The 22,324-nt window shown below is 50.9% G+C and overlaps 1 protein-coding gene across 2 annotated transcripts in view; it reads right to left on the reverse strand.

Annotated features, from left to right (window-relative positions):
- Positions 1 to 22,324, reverse strand: part of PTPRN2 (protein tyrosine phosphatase receptor type N2) — an 805,972-nt gene that overhangs the window by 460,565 nt on the left and 323,083 nt on the right. For both annotated transcript variants that reach the window (XM_047850353.1, XM_047850352.1), the window contains exons 7-9: positions 13,072 to 13,254; positions 11,499 to 11,539; positions 8,053 to 8,432 (exon numbers count right to left, since the gene is read on the reverse strand). In XM_047850353.1, coding sequence (XP_047706309.1) covers positions 8,053 to 8,432; positions 11,499 to 11,539; positions 13,072 to 13,254 — 604 coding nt within the window. The remainder of the gene's footprint in view (positions 1 to 8,052; positions 8,433 to 11,498; positions 11,540 to 13,071; positions 13,255 to 22,324) is intronic.

The following is a 22,324-nucleotide window of genomic DNA, read 5'->3' on the forward strand; positions in this document are numbered from 1 at the left end:
CCTCCCATCGCCTCTTCTCCACTCAGCAGCAGAGGGACCTGGGAGAGTGGGACCCCGACCACAACACTTGCCTGCTTAGTGTTCCCCAGTGGTGTCCCACGTCTGTTGGGGGCAAGGACCCAAATCCTTGTTCGTGCCCTGAGGACACCAGCCTCTCCCACATTTACTGTCCCCACCTTCCCCCAGCCTTATTTCAGCTCCTCCAATGTCCACACCCATCCTGATGCAGGCCCTCTGCATAAGCTATTCTCTTTGGAACACGATTTCCTTCCCACCCACCTGCCCTCTACAGAGCTGCAAGTAACAGCCATACAGGTTGACCTAAAGCTTGAAAGGGATGCCTACATGACCAAAACCTGGGAGAGTGTGCCAGAATTCAGTCACCCGTAGCCAGCTCTTCTAGTAAGACATTATTTTTTTTAAGTCATCATCCCAAGTAAGTTAATACTCCACAACTGAGCTACATTAGGGTACTACTGTTTTCTACTCTTCCTTTTCCTTCTGGCTTCATTTCCATTTGCAGTTTACTTCTATTTTGACAGTGTAGCAAATCTCTTTTCATATTTTCTCCCTCATTCTTACTCCCTCTCATGTAGGAGTGATATTTAAGCTGCTTAACTTAGATTTAAGTCGAAGTTAACTTATAGAGCAGATGACGCTTTTCAAAAATCAATTGCTGTGGTGAGGCTCTGAAGGTCCCTGGGGGGTTCTACTATGGAAACATCACTGAAGAGGAAAAGCAAAGCTTCCCCAACAATTCTAGAAATCTGATACCAAACCAGGCCGTACAAACATAGATGGTGGAGATGTACAGATGTGACTACAGGATAGGTGACGATGCAGAAGTATGGACACGGAGAGAGAGAGGTGATACAGCTGAAACGTGATACGGATCTGGAGGTTTAAGTGTAGAGCAGATGCAGACATAGGTGTATGTGTAGGCGTAGATGTGGATGTGGGCACAGATGGGCAATTATGTGATTAGACAATGTACATTTCTGGATGCGGGTGTAGACAGATGCAGATCATACAGACATTAGCACAGATCAATGATATAGATGCAGACCCATAAACAATGATGTAGATGGATACACACAGACACAGATACAGGCAGATGGTGCAGATGCTGTGTAGACATGTGGGTGTAGGTGCAGGAGTAGACATAGTTGTGGAGACAGGGATTTATGGCGACCCTCTTGCATTTCGAGCGCATAGGCTGATCCGCAGAGCCAACCTGTGGGAGTCAGACTCTAAGGACAAGCGTGGGGCACACAGAGTGCTAAAGGCCCAGCTTCCAGGCTTGATCAGAGTGGGCTGGGCTTTTCCAATATTTCCTTTTCCTCCCTGCCGCCCACTCCCCCCCCCACCCAATCTCACCATTTGCCAAAACTGAAAGCATCAGATGTGGGAAGGGGCCTCACCACGGTCTGAGACCATTAAAGAGCCCCTTCCTGGCATAGCATCATCTCTTCTGGCATCTTCCGACTGGCTAGACATGGCCAAGCCAACTGAGAAGCCATTGGGTCAAAGAGGCACGAAAATTGCTTTTAATGCCCACCATATTCTCACTTTCATGGTATTTTCTCACTTTGCCCACCACACCAGTTGGAGGTTAGACAAGTCTGAAATGTCCTCCAGTTCTGGAATTCCAGCCAATAAATAGACATCGAAATCCAACACATCACTCTAACCTCAACAACAAGATGAATGTGAGCCTACAGAATCAGAAGCATCGGAGACCACACAGCCAGTGTAAGGTGCGAACCTTATTGGGATCTGAGTCAAAACACCAACAAACAAAGTTCTGACATGGACGTAATGACAGAGCTTAACACGGGCTCGATATCTGATGCTACTAAGGTGGTATGGTATGTTAAAAGGAAGGATCCTTGTATTTGAAAGCTATTTAACAAAATGTTTCCCAGAGAATATAAGTGGGATCTATTTGAAAGCAGCATGAGAGATGGGAGTAAATGGGGGTGTGGATGGGACAAGGTTGGGCCTGGGTCATTATCTTCGTGTATGTTCAAAATTCTGCTTTAGAGCAAGACGAAAATCCATCCACTGTCTCATGAAAAATATGCAACTGAACAGCCAGGAAAGCCTGTTGGATGAGGTGCCTGGGGACAAGCCAGGCCTGTGCGCCCAAGGCCTTGGGGACATGGTGGCCCTAGGACAGCAGCTTGGGCACCTGCAGTGCGGCCGTCCGAATCCTTCCTGCAGGGAGGGCAGCGGGTGGTGGTGTCTCTGACACCGATGTCAGGGGGAGTTTCTAAACAGAGTCTCTCCACTGAGAAGCAAACGCCTTACTGCCAGTACATTTAAAGAATCCACTCTGTGACTTTGGACCTGTGTCACAGCGTGATCCTCAAACTGCCCTGGGAGGAACCTTCACATCGATTATACCCGTTTTCCTGGAACTTACGAAAAGCCCCCTCCTGCTGATTCCTGGACTGGCTGATGAGCTGATGTTTCCGCTGCTCCAGAAGCCCCGCCACACCCCGGGCAGCCCCTCCCGGGAGAAGCGTGACGGCTGTGTGTGACACTGTGACAGCTGGTTTCCCGGTGGCCGCACGGGGAGATCCTCACCCCTCGGGAGGTGGTGGAGAAGATGGTGCTGGTGCCACCTCAGGCATGGGCCACTGGAGACGGTGGCTGTGCCAGCGTGCAGAGCAAGAGGAGGGGGCCGTGGCGGTGGTCCCGGGGGCACAGCAAGGGCAGCATCTCGAGGACGAGAAGGCTGGGAATGTTTCGGGAAGAATGGAGCGGTCTCAGGTGACCTGTGCCTCGGGTGGGGCCAGACTGGGGAGGCGGCTGCTTCTGTAGCACCAGGCAGAGGGAATGAGAGGGAGGGCGGGCACCGGGGAGCCACTGAATTTGGGCAGACGGAAGTTCATGGCTGGCAGGAGGAGTCAGGATGAGAGGTTTATAGGAAAAACCAGGGTTCTGAGATTCTTTAATTCACAGGCTTGAGGACCCACTCAGTCGAAGCCGTTTGCTCCTTCTCTCAATAGAGCAGATGCCCGAGTTCTGTGGCTCCCACTGCTCACGTGCATGTGTTTCCCTCACTTGAACTTCAGAACGACCCATCACTTACATGGAGACCTTTGCTGTACGGAGACCCCTGCGCATAGCAGGTGCCCGGTAGGTATGCGCTGAACATCACAGGCCCAGGCACCAAAACCAGACAAGCCAGAGCAGGGCCACCATCTGGGGCTCAGAGACCACCGTTTGCCCTCCTTCTTATGGGCATTCCCTACAACTAACAACTCCACAGTAGGGGACTTTAGGTTTGGAAGCTGGTCTCCTTGTTTACCAGAGGAGCAAATGTGACTATTTGCACCGATGGCTATATCCCCCACTAAACTCTCCTCAGATGAAAATGAATGCGTCCCACCACACACAGTCTTCTGAGACGAATCAATGGGATGCGTGGTGACATAGCGGGGACTCGTCACGTTCAGGAGAGACCCTGGACAGGATGGCAGCTGTATCTCCTGAAGAAAACGTTAGACCACACCATCGGAGACAGGGTCTGAAGCTAGAACAGAACGAACAAAACCCACAGACAGCCCCACCGTGGAATCTGTCCACGACACCGTTAAGATTTCTTTTCTCCCACAAAGAAGGAAAAAACAGGAAATGATACCAGCCCCCATGCCTTCTCTGTGTCCATGCCTGCGTTCCTCACAAGCACCGTGGGCCCCACGGCCCTGGCTCAGCTCTGAGGGGCTTCGCGGGCAGCCCGGGGTCTCTGCACAGACCGGGAGGATGACTGCTTACTGGTGACCCTTCCTCTCCCACCATGTCGTCCCGAGGACACGGGTTGTTACACTTGCGTGTTAGTGACGGGAAAGGCAATGTCCTCCCAGGAAGGCTCTAAAAATAACAGAGTAACCTGATTCTCAGTGCAGAGAGTGGCAGGAAGGGAGGCCTCCTATGGCTGCCACACAGGGACTGAGGCCTGACTTCCGAACTTCCTTCCAGGCTTTGGTTCCCACAACCCTCACGTCCAGCCAGCGGACAAAGGGTAGGACCGGGCCCGAGGTCTGGCCGAGACCCCGTCAGTGGCGCAGCTGGGGCTGCCCGTGAAGCAGGTAGTGACACGGATGATGCGTGAGCCTCTAGAACACCATCAGAGTGTCACCGATGGGCCTGTCCAAGGGAAGAGAGTTTTGTGGGAAGAAAACACTGCAGAAAACCCACAGCCACCTGCCTCTTTGAGAACACTGAAGGGAGTCCGAGGCCATTCCCAGCCCCGCTCTCTCCGAGCCTCACCAAGGCCTCTGCACTCCACCCCTTCTCCCTTGACCGAAGCTCCGGTATTCCATGGCTCTGCCAGGGGTACCCGTGTTCTCTGTGCTCACTGCAGCTGGGCTAACACCACCCAGCACGTGGACCTGCTCCAGAGCGTCCGCACTCTGCCCCGTGCGGCTCCCACCCTGACAGCCGGGCCCCGTGGGCCATCTTCACCCCGCGGGGGCTGGAAAGCAGGAACGGGTGTTCTGGGTGCTTCCATGCGGGAGTGCTGGGCTCTCGGCGGTCCTCACGCAAGCTGCCCACTGCCTGTGGAGCAGCGCTGCCCTACATGGCGTCCCTGTCTCCCTAGCAGCCTGGTGGCCACTCGACCTCTTCCTCTCAGCCTCCAATGCGCTCGCTTCCCTAAAGCCAGTCTCGTCAGATGTCCTTGTGCAGGGACACACCAAACAGCAGGGTGTTTATAAGATGCGCACCCCAGCAGAGCCACGTGCTCTTAAGCATTTATTTACCAGACGTAAAGCACGGGTCTCTTGGCTTCAAGTTCACCTTCTGTGTGCCCTCTCTTCCAAACTTGGAACACGTGGAAACTCACCTTTGAAGGGCAGGGAACTTGGAACACTTGGAAACTCACCCTTGAGGGACAGGGACAGGCATCTTGACCTTTGTCCAGTCTCGAATGGTCCACCCAGGGAGTAAAGAGCGTGACAATGTAAACAGCAAAGGACGAGACGGAACCGTGCCCATCAGAAAATGCAGGAGACAGAGGAGAGCGAGGCGAAGCCCTGTACGCACGTCTGAACGGGAGGACATGGCAGCGAGCAGGGGAGACGTGTCGCGGGTCACATTCTTCCTCCTTCTTAGGGGACAATCAGCTATCCAGACGTCTTTGTCTTCGAAGAATGGCATCGGATTCTTGCCAATTCATTGCTCATCTGTTAAGGCGTAAGCTGAGATCTGGTGGAATGTCGCCCCAGAGAATCCCAAATTACCAGTTAATCTGATAAGAGAGGCAGAAACCTCAATCCCTTCCTACAGAAGGGAGGGAGCATAAGCCCGTGGCGACAAACAGAAGGAACTGTTGATAGAACGTTGTTTCATCTGCACCATATATCTTCCATCCAATTGAGGCAGCAAAAGAAAAAGGGAAATGGGCCGCGCTAATGATTTTTCCTTTAACCCATGCTCGCGGCAGGTGAACGTTCAAGTCCGAAAGGTCTGGCCCAGGAAAGCGCTGCAGAAAAACAAACTTTGAATGCAAAGAAAAAGCCGGCCCTGACAGTGGCTTCGCCTTCCACTGGAAAGTCAGAAGGCAAGAGGAAAGGCTGACTGGAGAGGTCTCTCTTCTACAGGAACGCTGGCCTCGCACACACCACGGTCATTTCCCTCCAAGGGTCACCCCGAGGCAGAGAACGGTAGCAAGGGTCGTCCTGCTCTAAAGGCACCGCCCTCTGCTGTCCATGGTGACACAAAGCTGCCGCTCAGAAGAGTCTTTCCGAGGATGACAGTCCCTTTCCCAGCCCCCTCGTGCTGCAGCTGAGACCCCGGACCCCAGACACGAGAGCAGTAGCCACTTTCCCTGCGAGCAACTTCATCTCACGCTGGGAATGTGCCCTTATTCCACCCGGTCCTGCCGGCAAGAAAGAAGGCCACAGCACAGCCGTGCGGGAACCCATGGCAATCACACACACACACACGTGCACACACGCACGCGCGCACACGTGTGCACATGACATACACATGACACTCAGATACACACAAATGAATACAGACAACACACATGTACACAAGTGTGCGCACAACACACAGATACACACAGGCGAATACACGCATGTGCACGCATGTGCACACGACATACACACGACACAGATGAATACAGACAACATGCACATACATATGTACGTGACATACACACGACAAATACAGACAACATGCACACACATCTGCACACGACATACACATGATACACAGATACACACAAACGAATACAGACAACACACACATGTGCACGCGACATACACATGACACACAGATACACACGGATGAATACAGACAGCACGCACACACATGCACACATGTGTATGCACAGGGCATACACACAACACACACAGATGAATACGGACAACATGCACGCCCACATGTGCACACGACATACACATGACACACACAGACACACAGATGAATACAGACCATACGCACACGCATGTGCACATGACACACACACGACACACAGATACACACAGATGAATTCGGACAACACACACACCCACGTGTGCACATGACATATACATCACACACACAGACATACATAGATATACAGATGAATAGAGACAACACATACACACACACACACACACACACACACACACACACACACCACATCAATGTTTCCCAAGGGAGGGAAAACTCCACAGATTTGGACGGTCTAGAATAAGTAACTGTTGTCCAAACGGTTTGCTTCACAAAGGAACCGAGGAGGTGCCCTGCCTTTGTTGGAACAGCACAGAGCTGAGCCTCCAGCAGGGTGTCGTGTTCAAGTTCCCATTTGAGCTTCTCTGTAAGACGATTCTAAAGACCACGCTCACTGAGAGTTCCCGTTCTAGGACATGGAGCCTGACAACAGACATGGACACATGGAGCTCACCATCCAGGCAAAGAGGGCAGAAATGGGAGGCCGCGTCTCAATAAAAAAGTACTTGAGAAAACGAGTCGACACTCTGATGCAAACTTGAAGAGTCAGCTGCTGAGGACTTCTCTAAAAAACGAGTAAAAGCACCATCTACAGCTCAAAAGAGTCTTGGGTCTCAAGCTGGCTTTGATACATGGTCTGTGGTTTGCGCTCAAAATAAAGTATCTTCTGCCCAATCGTGTTAGACCACTATTGCTCACTGATGAAATTTGCTACCTACAGTATAGCAACTCCTGAAACAAGCTGGCGGAGTGAACTCTGTTGGGAGGTGTGGGCACAGAAAGAAGGCGTGCAGGACCAGAGTGAGAAACGGCACGGACCGTGAGCGGCCCTCCCACGCTGCGTGTGACCGACGGCACGGACCGTGAGCGGCCCCTCCCACACTGCGTGTGACCACTGAAACGCGGGCAACTTCTGAATTCATAATGAAGAAACGCCTGAACGGTGAACACTATAACGCAACAGCAAAATCATATGTGGGCAGGACTGCACACACATCTGCACACACGTGCACACACACCTGTGTGAACGTGGCCAGCCACATACTTCCATTACTTGAAGAAGACACAACGGTTTCACAAAGCACAGCGTCAAAAGCCAGGGTCATTGGTGTGATGACCTGAAAACGGGGCGGCCCGTGTGTCGCCCGCCGGGTACACACTGTGGGCACAGGGCCCCTCGATATGTGCGGGTCAGAAAGGGGAGAAGGAAGAGCACCCGTCCCTAAGGCCATGTCTTCCCCTCTGAAGGAGGACTCGTGCCCCAAGACCTGGACTACTTTTCTGGAGTTTCAACCGGCAAGGAGGCCGCGCAAGCACAGGTGTGGGTCCCACCCGCTCCCCGGGGGCCGCTGCGTCCACGTGCCCCGTGGTCTGGGCTGCTGGTCGGAGGGCTGAAGGGCTGTTTTGTGGAGAACGGCCCCGAAGCTCAGGCCCCTGGGTCAGAACACTGGGTGACCGACAGGCTGGCTGCCGGCTGGCCTCCCGCCCCCGAGGTACCAGGAATGCCTCCTCCCGTGTCTCTGGGCGAAGACGGGCAGGGTGAGGGCACCCCCACTCCACCCACCCAATGAGCGCCGGGGGCGGAACACCAGGGCCTCTACTCACTCGGTCCCGGTCACGATGTAGCCGTGGTCCTCCTGGGAAGGCTTGACCTCCAGCCGCAGCTCTTCCGTGGGGCGTCCCTGGGCTCCGGCCGTGAGGTGGGCGTCTTCCTGCGAGGGTCGGGGAACCCAGGGCCGGAACTCGCCGAAGCCGCCCGTGCCGGGCTCTGCGGGAGGCGGCCTCTGCAGCCGCTCCTTGGAGTAGGTCTGACTCCTCACGTCCTCCACCCCGGCGCTCTCCTCCTCCCAAGTCGGGGGGGCCTCGGCGGCCTCTGATTTCTTTGCCTCCACTTTGAAGGGCTCCGAAAGAGGGGGTACGGCAGGAGAGAGTTGGGACCCAGGGTCCGGCAGGCGGTCCCCAAGTTCGAGGCTCAAACGACTGACCTGGCAGAAAGGAGGCTCCGTGAGATGAAGTTTAGGGGGATGGGCGGGTAGCCGCAGGCAGGGGAAGGAGCACTTCTGTCACAGCTGCACTCAGACATCCGGTCAGCCAGGGCAGGACGAGGGCCGCGCACATCGGCATCACTCACGGTGAGTGAGCGCATCTGTCTCTGTCTCTCTGTCTCTGGTTCACTTTCTCCGTCTTGGTCTCTTTCTCTCTCTGTCTCTCTGTCTCTGTCTCTGTGTCTGTCTGTCTCTGTCTCTGGTTGTCTTTCTCGCTCTCTCACATACACATACACCTTCCTCAAGAATCTGACTTTATAAAATCAGTGTAGGTGTTCGGCATCTCAAGTTTTAAAGAGAGCGCACGTGGATTCCGAGAGCCCATCCTACCCCTCTGGAAACAGCGGGCCTCTGACAACGACAGTACTATTTGCATCTGCTGAGCTCTTACGATGTACAAAGGCTCTCTCTCAGACACCTGGTCTGCGTGAACCCCCTGAGTCCTCACGATGTCATGCTCGTCCCCATTTCAGAGGGAGGTGGAGACACCAGGACCAAGCAGTCACAGGGACACGTGATTGCATCCTCACACCCCCTGAGGGGCCCTGGGTCGTCATATGCAAAGGCTTGCCCGTCCTGACCCCCGTTTCCCGGACAAGAGGGCCCTCAGAACCACTTAATTGACATCTCGCTAGATGAACATCATCTTACACACACAGAGCTGATTATATGCCAGACACTGTGCTCAACGATCTGTGCACATTCGCTCATTTAATTTTTTTTTTCTTTTTCAACATTTATTTATTTTTGGGACAGAGAGAGACAGAGCATGAACGGGGGTGGGGCAGAGAGAGAGGGAGACACAGAATCGGAAACAGGCTCCAGGCTCTGAGCCATCAGCCCAGAGCCTGACGCGGGGCTCGAACTCCCGGACCGCGAGATCGTGACCTGGCTGAAGTCGGACGCTTAACCGACTGCGCCACCCAGGCGCCCCCACATTCGCTCATTTAATTGTCACCCCAGCCTGTGAGCACAGGCCTAGTTTTACCTCTAATCCGTAGACTCCGAGGCCTACAGAGGTTAATAATTTGCCCAAGATCACTGGGGCACTGATTGGCAGATCCAGAATTTGAGTGCAGCTCTGACTGATGTCAGGGATGCCACCACTGGACCACACTGCCCTCTCAGACTCCGGCCTGCTTCCAAGGGAAGCGAATGGTCACTCCTGCTGCTGGGGCACACGAAGTGCACGCCCAGGGCACCTCCTCCTGCATACGAGAGCAAGAGACCCCTGCTCATTCTGCAAGGTATTTCCTTTTTCCGCATGAAATCACATCCCCTGGATTATACCGGATGGAAAAAGGAAAAGGGAATTTACTTTACGCTTTCCATTCTCTTCTTAACTAAAAACTGTACATGATGTTTTTCCTTTTGTGTTTTGAAATATGTAAAGAAAATAGTATCTTGGTAAAAACATTTGCTCGAATCTGGATCCTGAGTGGTGGCTGTACATAGCATTTCAGTTACTAAGTAGGGATGGAACATTCTCCTCAGGCTTTTGAAGGAAAGAGAATTATGTTTTTGCTTAAACTGTGTTCCGTGAGAAGAGGAAACAAAAGATACTAATAAATAAGAGCTCAGAAAATACAACACTCAATACCCATTTGGAAAAAAGTTGCTTGAAAACATACCCCAGGTAACAGAGAAATGAATCAAAATTCAACTTGTTCAGGATGGAAAGGTAGGGTATAAGGACCCTGGGGTCTTCACAGAGTCAACGTGGACTCAAGTGTGTGCCCCGGGGAGACCCAGCAGCCTTGGCTTTGGCCGCACTCGGCCATCGCTGTAAAATTCCCTCCACTTGCTAAGTCAAGAAACACGTTCTTAGGCCCGCGTCTCCCTCCTCAACCGACACAGAATGTCCCCCCATTTCTGATGGACGTTTAAGAGGACTGTTGATGTTTTCTTCTGCTACTTGCTAACAGCACTGAACCAAAAACCACTGAAATAAAATGGAAAGAGAAGTACAAACCAAAAATTTTTTTCCACTCTACAAAAAAACAGAACCACATATCGTGTGTATCATCGCTCACACACTGATCTTCCGCATCCTTAAGGCTTGTGCTAATGAGCAAAGGTTCCTAAGTAGGAACCCCTCGGTGAGTGGGGGTACCTGTGACTGAGCCCTGCTTCAGGCTGCCTTCCCAACCAGCGCTGTCCAACAGGACCTCCGGCGATGATGGAAATGTTCCGTATCGGCACCATCCAATGCCCTCGTTACGAAGCAACACTGGAATGTGGCTAGCACAAGTTGGGAAGCATGTTTTTTATTTCCTTAATTTTAATGAATTTAAATTCAGGGTTAAATAGCCACCGTGTGGCTACTGGCTGCCACGTTAGACAGTGCAGTCCTAACTGTCCAGAGCCTGTGAAGGTCCCTGCTACGTGGAGCTTGGGAGTCAGTGCACACAGGACAGTCACAAGGACATAAAGCAGGCGTTTGATGTAATCGGTCCAGGTAGGAAAATTCTAAGGAATGCTGATTTTCTTTTTTAAAATTTTTTTTTCTTTTTCAACTTTTTTATTTATTTTTGGGACAGAGAGAGACAGAGCATGAACGGGGGAGGGGCAGAGAGAGAGGGAGACACAGAATCGGAAACAGGCTCCAGGCTCCGAGCCATCAGCCCAGAGCCTGACGCGGGGCTCGAACTCACGGACCGCGAGATCGTGACCTGGCTGAAGTCGGACGCTTTACCGACTGCGCCACCCAGGCGCCCCGTGATTTTCTTACTCGTATTAATTATATTTTTCATATTCCTACAATGGGTATTAGTACATAATCTGAAAGCAGATATTACTATGTATCAAAATGTACACAATTTTGTATGCACTCTTTATATTTTTTCCCCTATTTGGGGATTATGAGAGTTTTTTCCATCCTTTTCTGAAAAAAACAAACAAAAAAACCTTTCTATTTCACATACATTCCCAAACCACGAACAGAGAGATGACCAGCCCAGCTGTAGATCTGAGGTGAACCAAACACGCAGAGACGCTCCGTCTTACCTCTTCGTAAGCTCTCCCTCCACCGTCCGGCACTCTGTCATCTGTGGAAGACACAGCGTTATCAGAAGCCTTGTCAAGAATGTCATCGCAGGTGACGCCCACACCAAAGGACCACAGACAGTCCTTCACAGAAGATCGGGCATAATGATGTCGGCCTAATTTCTACTATCAAGCAACCTTTTTCTGTTTATAGTACAATATTAGCCTTCTATAAGCTTCATGGAAGAGGAGGGGGTTACCAGCTAAAACACAGATGTGAAGTCAGTAACAAATCGCATTACCAGCCTCACGGATCTGTGTGTCATCGTCAGAGTTAGCTCGCGGCAAGAAACCAGTGCCGGCAGCAGTTAATAGTGACAGAAAAGCAAAGTAAGGCGTCTACACCGAACCACCTCAAGTTAAGATGTCTTTACAGTTCATCACTTTTCGCTGATGGTGGTTTCTCTAAATACCCTACCGGCAGTGCCCGATGGTGCGTAACCCGAGAAGTCGTAAAGCCCAAATGCCCAGGCACCTTCTATACCCCTCCTCACCCTCAGAGAGGCAGCAGTCTTTTTATTCTTTGACTGCCTAACACACAGCCTCGTCCTGCTGGAGCTTGTGGTGTCCTGACTCCAGCTTCCGAGCATGCCTTTGTCCCAGCCCACAGAGCAGAGACACACGCACCTTTTCACTTGTGTTTCTGCACATGTTTTATGTGTGCCTGCTGTGTGCAGGGCACTGCATTAGACACTTTCGTGTAGGTCCAGAGGCTCTGAGAAGCAGTCAGTCACAGAGAAGGCCAGTCATTAGGGGAGACGAAACCTGACCTGCTCAGCCCTTAGCCCAAGGGTTCCAGCTGTCGTGTGCGTGCATGCATATGTATGTGCATGCATGTACATGTGTGCACGCGTGTGTGCGTGCATATGTATGCATGTGCGTGTGTGCATATGTGCATGCGGGCGTGTGTGCATGTGCATGTGCACAGGTGTGCATGAGTGTACATTCGCGCGTGTACGTGTGTGCACACTGCGTGCATGTGTGCGTGTGTTGCATGCATGTGTGCGTGTGTGCACACACATGTGCGTGCGTGTATGTACGCGTGTGTGCGTGCGTGTGTGCCTATTGTGTGCGTGTGTGTGCACATGTGTGCATATGTGAGTGTGTGTGCACGCATGTGCACGCACCCTGGGAGGGTGGGGGGATCTCTGCTCTCTCGCTGGTGCAGCCTCACAGGGTGGCTCTGAGCCTCAAGCAGACATTCAAATGGAGCCTTTTCACTGTATTATTCAAATATTTGACTCCATTCACCCACACAATCCAAACAAAAACACTTTCTATCTGGCCTGTTTTTTTCTAACTCTGAACCTCAGCACAGAGAGCAATTTGCCTTTCAACATAATTACTCTGGTAGGCTCAGCCTGCTAAGAAAGCTTTTAGAGGCAAAAGTTCAAACGGAGAAAAATCGTTTCTACAAATCCACCTCTCCTCAGCAGAAGGAACGTGTAACCGCTTGGTGAGCCAGGCCTCTGCACGGCCCCCTCCCGCCCCACAGCCCCACAAACCTGAGTGACCCCGGGGCCGGGAGCCTCACCTGGCACGCCTCCACCCGGCCGGCCGACGTCGGACTCTCTCGGCCTTCCCGCGGCTCCTTTCTCGGCTCCTCGCGGCTCCCCTTCTGCCCCCACAGCTTGCATGGCGGAGGCAATCACGCGGGCCACCTGGCCGAGGTCCGGCTGCTCTCCCAGGTCCTTCAGGAGACTCTGGATAAGTGTCTCTGGGGGGCACACACGAGAGCAAGCACAGGAGACACCAGGGAGGAGCGGTCAACACGGAACGAAGGGATGAACAAGCGACCCCAAACGGCACGGCGGGCACCCAGCAGGTGCAGGGAGCGGTGGGACCCCAAGCGGAGCAGGGGAAGTCGTGTCGACGAAAGGCACAGTATCGGCCATTCCAAAACTCACTGCGTGGGCCTAGCAGCAGACCGGACGATGGGGAACAAGGGGCCGGTGAGTCCCGGGATGGAGAACAAGAACTAGCATTCTCTGAAGAACAGAGTAAAACCTGAAAAGACTGCGTGCAACCTCAGTGACCTGCAGAGCCACCTCAGGCACAACGGACCACAGCCAGAGAGCAAGAAGGAGACAGAGAGAGAATGGGAGCCAAAAGCCGAAGGGGGAGGGAAAAACCCTCGGCAGTTCCCCCAAACCGGGGAAGAGCATCAAGTGTGAAAGCCAGGGCACCCAGCAGACCCCAGAACCAACCCGAGAGCGAGCCACGCAGGGGCATCTCCTGGGAAGGGCAAGGGCAAGACGGCTCCCCACGGCCCCCAGAGGCTGCGACGCGACGCAGGCAGCGGCTGACTTGACGCAGAGCAGGGCGCGAGACACGCTGCGTGTCTGGTAAGAATGATGCCTTCGCATATTTATCATTAGGTGTTTGATAACACACACAGGAATGACGTATTTGAAGCGTTAAAGAAAAAACTTCTAATTCAGAAGCCCACGTCCAGGGAAGATCTCCTTCCGGCATGAGGGTGACGGAAAGACATGTCCGTATCATTCGAGGAGCCAAGCCAATCTGTCACCAGCAGACCTGCAGGACACGAAACGCCGAGGGAATGACACCGGCTGGAAACACAGGCCCGTGAGAAGTGCTGGAGGCTAGCGGAAGGGCGGCCGGGTGGGCGCACGCGCACGACGGTCTTCCTCCTAACGCCTCTATTCCGGGAGGAAGCAGTCACGTCTAACGCAGGGTTTATAAAGCAGGTCGACGGGAGTACCTGCCACCAGAGGGTAACGGAACCGTGCTGTTGTAAGGTTACCACACTCGTCTTACATGAGGCATCCTGACAACCCTAAGCAGACGATTTTCAACAAAGCTGCCTTAATTCGAAGGCGTTTCAATGGAGAAAGAGAAATATTTTTTCAAAAGATGATCAAACAACAAACTCTGACGTAACACTTTTATCCAGAGTATACATTTAAAAACACCTATAACATCAACAATAATAATAAAAAGGGACGTTGCAATGAAAATAGGCAAAGGAACTGAACAGAAACTTCAGAAAATATACAAGTGGCCAGTAAGCACATGGAAAAGTGCTCAGCACCATTACTAATCATTGAAAGGCTAATGAAAGCCACAGTCAGCATATTTCGTGCCTGCTAATATGACTCAATTTTAAAAGACTGAGAACAAATTTTGCAAAGGAAAGGTAGCAGCAGGAACTTTTGTACATTCCTGGTGGGAGTAAAGCTTTAGAGCTCCCAGGAAGCCCCTGTGGCGGTTTCTTATAATAGAATATGCCCCTTCCATATACCTAGAAAATGTGCTCAAAAACCTATGTCCATGGAAGAGGCGTATAAGATTGTGTTTAGCAGCCTTATCCGTAATAGCTATACAAAAAAAAAAAAAAAATCCAAAAATCCATCAACAGGAGAATGGACGAACTATCTGTCATTATCTGCACAAGCAGCAATGAACTATGGTCACGTACAAACATCCGGACGGATCCAAAGGGGATTATGTTGAGTGAAAGAAGCCAGACACTGAAGAACACACATGATTCTTTCAGTAGGAGGTGATTCCAGGACCGGGTGGGGCCTATGCAGGGGACAGGGTGTTGGGACAGACCGGGCACAGGAAGACGCTCCCTGGGACGATGGGGATGTCTAATGGCACACTGGTTATGTGTGCACACACGTGTCAACACACTCATTCATACGCTCGGCATCCACACACTTCACGATACGTAAATCTCACTCCGTAACCGTAACGTTTAATGAAGTCCTGTTTCTGACGTGGGGGCAGGGGGCTGGCTTTTTTCCTGAGTATTTAATGCTGGTTACATGTGTCACTGGTTCCTAAGTGAAGGTTCATGTAAGATGATTATTCTCATGACTTTGCTCCCGAAGAACAGTGACCTAGTGAGAGTTCACGCTTCCCATGGCTTCATTCAGGCGATCCTCTGAACTAAGTTGGGGGGGCATCATTCCCCGCTTCTTACAAATTAAGAAATTTAGGCTTTTTGTATTTTTTAACATTTCCATCTTTGGGAACTAAACTAGAGTTGCACGCCTAATTCCCTGTAGCACTCTCCCTCTCTTGCCCGCCAACAGGCACGAGAAGTTCTCAGCGCTCGTGATCCAGCAGGGCCCCTGCCCTCGCACCAACACAGAAGCCAAGCGTCTGCTCTGAAAAGGCACTTGCAGAAAAAAGAAGGTCCACGGCGACCCACGTTTGCCAAATCCACTCCAGCAGCCTTTCATCACGGTGACAATGAGAATCAATCCCGACAGAAACCACGGCATGAAAACACCACAGTCACTCGCCACATGCAGACCCGACCACTCGTGCAACACAGGGGTAGACGGACGCGGGGCCCACGGCGTTGAGGGACCGGCAGGCACAGCGCTGGCCCAGGAGGAGGAAAGGGCGCAGGGGCCTCACCCACAGAGGCAGACAGGAGCACAGCGCCAGGCCGTGTCTGCTTTCTGCGTGGACCCGTTAGCACGGGCAACTGCCCGGTGTCGGCCGTGAACCCCACTGCTGGCAGCACTGGATTCCTGTCCACTTTCTCAAGCCTCACAATTCTGGAATCTGCAGGGGTTTCCCCTTTCTTGGTGATAGGTGTAGCTGAGACTTTGGTTTCTAAGAACACATTTAAAATTCTCACCAGTCACTACGGGGCCCCTACGGTGCTCCGCCCCCGGGGCTGCGGAGCCAGATTCGCATGAAGAAAAGTTGACCCCTTTCTGGGGGGCTGGGGGGGAAGCGTGCACTCTGCCGCTTAGGAGAGAGAGTGCTGCGTGCGTCCAAACATTGCTTCAGGGAGCTGAGAGCTGATGAGGCCGCACACACAGATCCGGCCCACGCGGGTACGGACCCCTCTCCCCACGGGCACTCCCAGGGTGTGGTCGGGGCAAGCCTCTCACTCTCACTCTCACTGGTGCTCAGTTCCCTTCTGTGTACAATGGAAACAGGGGAGCCAGGCCTGAGAAGCACTTCCCTGGGGCAGCAGCACGAGGGACAACTCTCAGTACGACCATGATGAGGCGCTGATGGTCGCGAGTCATGTGGCCCTCCACCGCTTTTCATCCCTCCCTCACGACCCGTCATGAACACAGAGGCTGGGGTGTCCGTGCTGAGCCCCGGCCACAGTTCAGCGTCTTCGCAAGCAAGAAGCAGAGAACACGCCGTGTGTGCCCCAGAACGCTTACTTGTGCCAAGTGATGCCGCCTCCCAGTTGGTTCAACATTCAATGTAAGATTGCGCTTTGTGAGACGGTTCTTTGCCAAAGTATTCATGTGCATTTAAAGATGTGTGAAACCCAGTTATTAAAGTCAGACCCCAGGCTCCACCCATCTACTCTCTCACCTGTTCCTCCACCCGACCAACCCACTCACCCATCCACCCACCTATCCACCCATCCACCCACCCATCCACCCATCCATCCACCCACACATCCACTCACCCACCCTCCCACCCTCTCATCCCCCCACCCATACATGCATCCCCCACCCACCTCTCACCCCCCCACCCACATATGCACCCACCCACCCATCCACCCACCAACCCACTCACGCATCCACCCACCCACCCGCCCACCCATCCAATCTCCCACTCACTCATCCACCCACCCACCCACTCTCCCACCCACACATCCACCCACCTATCCAGTCTCCCACCCACCCACTCTCCCACTCACCCATCTACTCTCCTACCCACTCACCCACCTTCCCACCCTCTCATCCCCCCACCCATACATGCATCCCCCCACCTACCTCTCACCCCCCCACCCACATATGCACCCACCCACCCATCCAATCTCCCACCCACTTATCCACCCACCCACGCACCCATCCACCCATCCATTCACCTATTCACTTCACTAACTGGTACTGGGCACTCCTTGTGTTGAGAACCCAGGAGTACGGATCACCATGAGGAAGGATAGAGAAGTAAAGGCATGGTTTGCTTCAGAGCTACAACAGGATTCACACTCACACAGCCAGAGAGACTTGATGACTGGACAGTATTAAGCAAACTCAACATATGGGACAGACCAACTGCAGAGACCCTGCAAGAACATCAAATGACAGCACAACCCAAAAACTGATTCCATTTTCCTCCTAAAACAGACAAGTATTTGAGCGCACACGCTCCCCAAACTGTCAGTTATTACCCCATCTGCAGGCAAATGTCTTTCCTGAAATTCAACCAAACAACCTCCAAACTTTAAATCTACTTGTAAATTACCTCCTACATTTTACCCTCAGAAATTAACAATGAAATTGACAAACTTAGATCTGACAAACCTCACTGTAAAACTTTTAAACTATAAGAATATAAAACTTAGTTTTTACTTAAAAAGTTTTAAAAATTCTTATTAATTTCTAATGAAGGTAACCCAATTAATTTACTCATTTTTAAAAAAGATAAACCCAATTTATATCTTTTGAGGAAAAAATCTTACTGTATAAATTTGGGGGTCTGAGTTACCCTGAGCAAAACTTTTTCATTAAAAACGTCAAGAATATATTTTAAGTAGAAAATCAGTAAAAAAAAAAAAAAAAAAAAAAAAAAAACCATGAAAAAATAACCTAAGCTAAAAAGTAAGCACAAGTCTTTGTCTTTGCTGTTTATCAGGCCTGTGGCAGCACAAACACACCCACTCTAAGTGGTCTGTCTGCGGGGCTGCAACAATGGCATAAAAGGGGCGAAAGAAAGGGCAGGCACCTAAAAGTAGGAGCCAGGCTGCAGGTGGCCGAGGCCCGTCACAGTGCTCTGCTGCTCCCTGTGCACAAGGCCCCTGGGTGCACACCACAATGCCCCCGACATCCGCCGAGGCAGGAAACGGATCGAGACGTGTGTGAGAAATTTTTAAAAAGTGTTGAATCAAAAATGTGTCTCTGGTGAGCGCAAACTTCACCAGTAAATCCACTGGACAAAAACGTTCCATTCCCAAGCACCTTGGCCAACCAAGGGCTTGCCCCGGTCTCTCACACCACCCTCGTCTCGCAGAGCCAAGGTGTGTGTGCTAACAGGGCTCCAACCACGGAATCCCTGCCCCACCCCGCTCTGCATCCAACAGCAGCAGGCAGAGGACGTCTCTTACCTCCCCCATGACGACATTTCAGACCAAGTTAAGCCCCTGAGTCAAGGCTTCCTGTCTACCTGGGCAGAACGTTTCCTCTCAGGGCCCCACTGTCTCCAGCCACTGTCCAGTTCCAGACGGAGGAGCACAACCCGATGGGATTACGTGCTGGACGTGCAGTGTAAAGCAGTACAAGAACCACCACGGTGATTATTCCGACCCTGGTTTACAGCAACCTGGCCTCGCACAACTGGCCTCGCACAAAGCTGTGAAGCAGGCTAGATTCTCACGTCGCCGCTTGTGTGTGGCAACGTTTGCATCCCTCACTCCCTCGTGCCGTCTTCTGTGTATGAGTCCACGGTCTGGTCCTGTCCCCACATGTCCGAATGCCCCCTCCCTTGTGTCCCTACACACCCCCACCCGGCTTGCTCCTCAGGCAGCGTCTCTGTTGCCCATAGTGCGGGTGACTCATTCTAGGTCTCATTAAGGTGACTGATAATCCGTGAGTGATTTGAGCCTCCCAGAGACACTCACATTTAAACAGGAGAGTTCAAGAGATGGGATATTCCTTCCTCTCCTCTTTCCTCCCTCCCTCCTCTCTTCCATTCTTTCCTTCCTTCCATAAATGTTTATTGCACATTTTCTAGGCCCAGCGACTTCCCAGGTGCGGGAATAAAGCAGTTAACAAAGCCCTGGCTTTCATGAAACATTCATCCATACTGGAAGAGAAAGAAAATAAGCAATTGAAAATATAAATACATAGAATGTCTGGTGCTGATAAGGGCTGTGGAAAAACGAATCCGGGGTACGGAAGATGGGGGAGGTGGGAAGGCAGTAATTCCCACTTGAAGGGTTTACTGTGAAAACAAAATAAAGCGTGTAGATTGTCTACCACATTTCTAATAATCAATACAGTGAACGTGGAATTGTGCTCCTCTGCTAATAATCTGTCCCAACATTTAAGAACTCAGGGAAACTCGTATTGTGCCATACCTCTTCTTTCTGTCGCTTCCTTCAGTCTAGTCTCATTATCTGGAAAAGAACAGGAATGGATGACCGCATGATAAAACTCGTTATCTTTAAGATAAAGACCAGAGATCAGGAGAGACTTTCCATGGATCTCTTAGAATGGTTGTAATAAGAAATATCCACCTTCAAAATGGAATAATACAATATAATTCCAAACATTGTCCCTCTCATCTAAAAAAGAAACTTTTCAGGTTTCATTAGTGAAAAATAACTTAAAAAAAAAAAACACTTAGGTATGCAATGGTAGATTCGAGTGGCTGAGCAGCTTATGATGAGAACGATTAACACATATCAGAAATCATCTCCCATGCCACTACTGTAAACCACACTGACTTATCTCAAAGGCACCCACTGTCAGTCATGTGAAGATGAACAGAAATCAAGAAATCCTTTTTTAAAAGTCCAGCTAGCCCTGGTGGATTGAAAAGGGACCATGGCACAGAGCACAATCAAATACCACGCGCATCAAAGTGGAACATTCTTTTGTTCCATCAACTGCACCATATAATTCCAAGACCCGGCCAGCTTATAATGACATTTTAAGTAGCTTTCAATGCTCCAAGTGGGCTCTAGCAGAGCAATTACACAAATGTCAGGACATCAAATATGTAAGGCCTGGAGTAGGAGATCAAGTCACATGCACAACTGCTGCAAGCCTGACCTACTGAAATTATATGTCTTAATAGGGTCCCCCAGACAAAATGTTATAAGCTTTAGAGAATAAGCAATTTTGTGCAGATAACCTGACTACAAAACTGCTTTAATGAAGATGTGATTCATGTATAACAGCTTTTGCTCTTAAATGCCTTTACCACCATGCATATATGAAAGTATACAATTTAGCCATGTGTAAACACACTTCATCATCATCTCCACCACAATCACTACCATTGTCATCACCATCATCACCATCACCATCATCCATCACCATCATCATCATCACCACCACCACCACCATCACCACAATCATCACTATCAATCATCACCATCATCACCACCAGGACGATCATCCATCACCACCATCACCATCATCATCATCATCATCATCATCATCATCATCATCATCACTGTCACCATCATCATCACCCAGTCTCTCTATTACATGTAACACTGAGACAAAGAACGAAAAAAAATAATAAAATTAGGTTTGGCATTAATTGTGCCACTTCAGTTGGTGATGGGGGTGGCAGTCAGATTGCTTTCTAAAGGATGTTTCATTGAAATTCACATTAACAGGAGTCTGCACACTCAGAATGTTAACTGACTTATGATAAGAGGAGGCGGCCTAGACATATTCAGGTTAGAAATGTGGCAGGGAGATGGCATTATATGTGAGGGTCAGCAGGCGACAGGGAGGATGCACTTGTTCTGTGTTGTTCTAGGAGGTCTTCCTGGTGGAAGGTGGCAGGAACAAATGGTTGCAGTAAGTCCTCTCTAGGTGCTCTACCCACTCTCCATATAAGAGAGGCAAATTTCAACTCAATATTCTGTGTAAAGAACTTTCCAGAAAATGCTTCTGGCTTCTCATGTAATGGACCTCACAGGGAAGTAATGAACTCATAGGTACTTAAAGGGAAGGCTGACAGTTCATCTGCCAGAGATGCTATTGAAGATACTTCTCATGTGAGGGCAGATTGCGTGACCCCCCCCAGGTTCCTTTCGAATCTGAACAGTGACTCTCTGCTGGCACAGAAGTTGAGGGAAGCTGTTTCCCAGCCGAGGAGGAAGGCACGGGATGGGGCCATGCAGAGTCAGGGTCCCTGTTCATACACAGCTGCTCTTCCTGTACAGCTGAGCAACCCAACCAGGTGTGTTCACTTCAGGGATGCTGGGCAGGCAGGGTGGAGTCAGAAGCCAAAACAAGAGGAGCCATCTTCCTGCTGGGTAAGCCACAGAGCGACACCCAGAGATTCCTCCGCCCTGCTCTTGCTTCTCCCCCCACCCCCCACCCCCAGGAGAAAGCGGACTGTTTGCTGGACACACAACATGGTGATAGGCTAACATAAAGGCTTCAGGCATCTTATACCAAATGTGGGACTAAGTTTAACTGAGATGAGGACTACTTTGATAACACAGGTACCTTCTTCCGTAGGTTCTAGAAGATGCTCATAAACCCCAGGGAAGGGCATGGAGCCAGGGCACAGCAATTTATCAACAGTTCCTCATGGGGCAGACTCTGAGAGGCAGCCTCTTTACTCCAGTAATTAAATGGTCAATTTGTCCTGGTTGTTGTTGTTGTTGTTGTTGTTGTTGTTGTTGTTATGTTTATTTATTTGTGTTGAGAGAGAGAAAACGTGAATGAGCGGGAAGCTCAAACCCATGAACTTGAGATCATGACCTGAGCTGAAATCAAGAGTCAGACACAACCAACTGAGCCACCCATATGCCCCTTGGTCCTGTTTGTTTGTTTTTTTAACCAAAAGTATTTAGAGCAACACTGGCCTTCACTCAAATGTGAATGTATTTTTTCAAAAATGAAAAAGGCAGCAAGTGCTTCCTTTCAAGTGAAAATGGCCCTAAATTGTGGGCATATATTCTCCAGGGCAATGGAAGCACTTGAATCTGGTTTTTCACTATTATAATCGATCACTGTCACCATGAAAGTAAAAGTTCTGGTTCAGTGCCCTCCTGAGGTTGAGGGATACAGGGTGTACTTTTGCCCTGTATAAGTTCCCAGGCTGGGACTCCCACCATCAACAGAATGGGGAAATAGACA

This window comes from Prionailurus viverrinus, chromosome A2 (assembly GCF_022837055.1).
Source record: "Prionailurus viverrinus isolate Anna chromosome A2, UM_Priviv_1.0, whole genome shotgun sequence".
Taxonomy (NCBI): domain Eukaryota; kingdom Metazoa; phylum Chordata; class Mammalia; order Carnivora; family Felidae; genus Prionailurus; species Prionailurus viverrinus.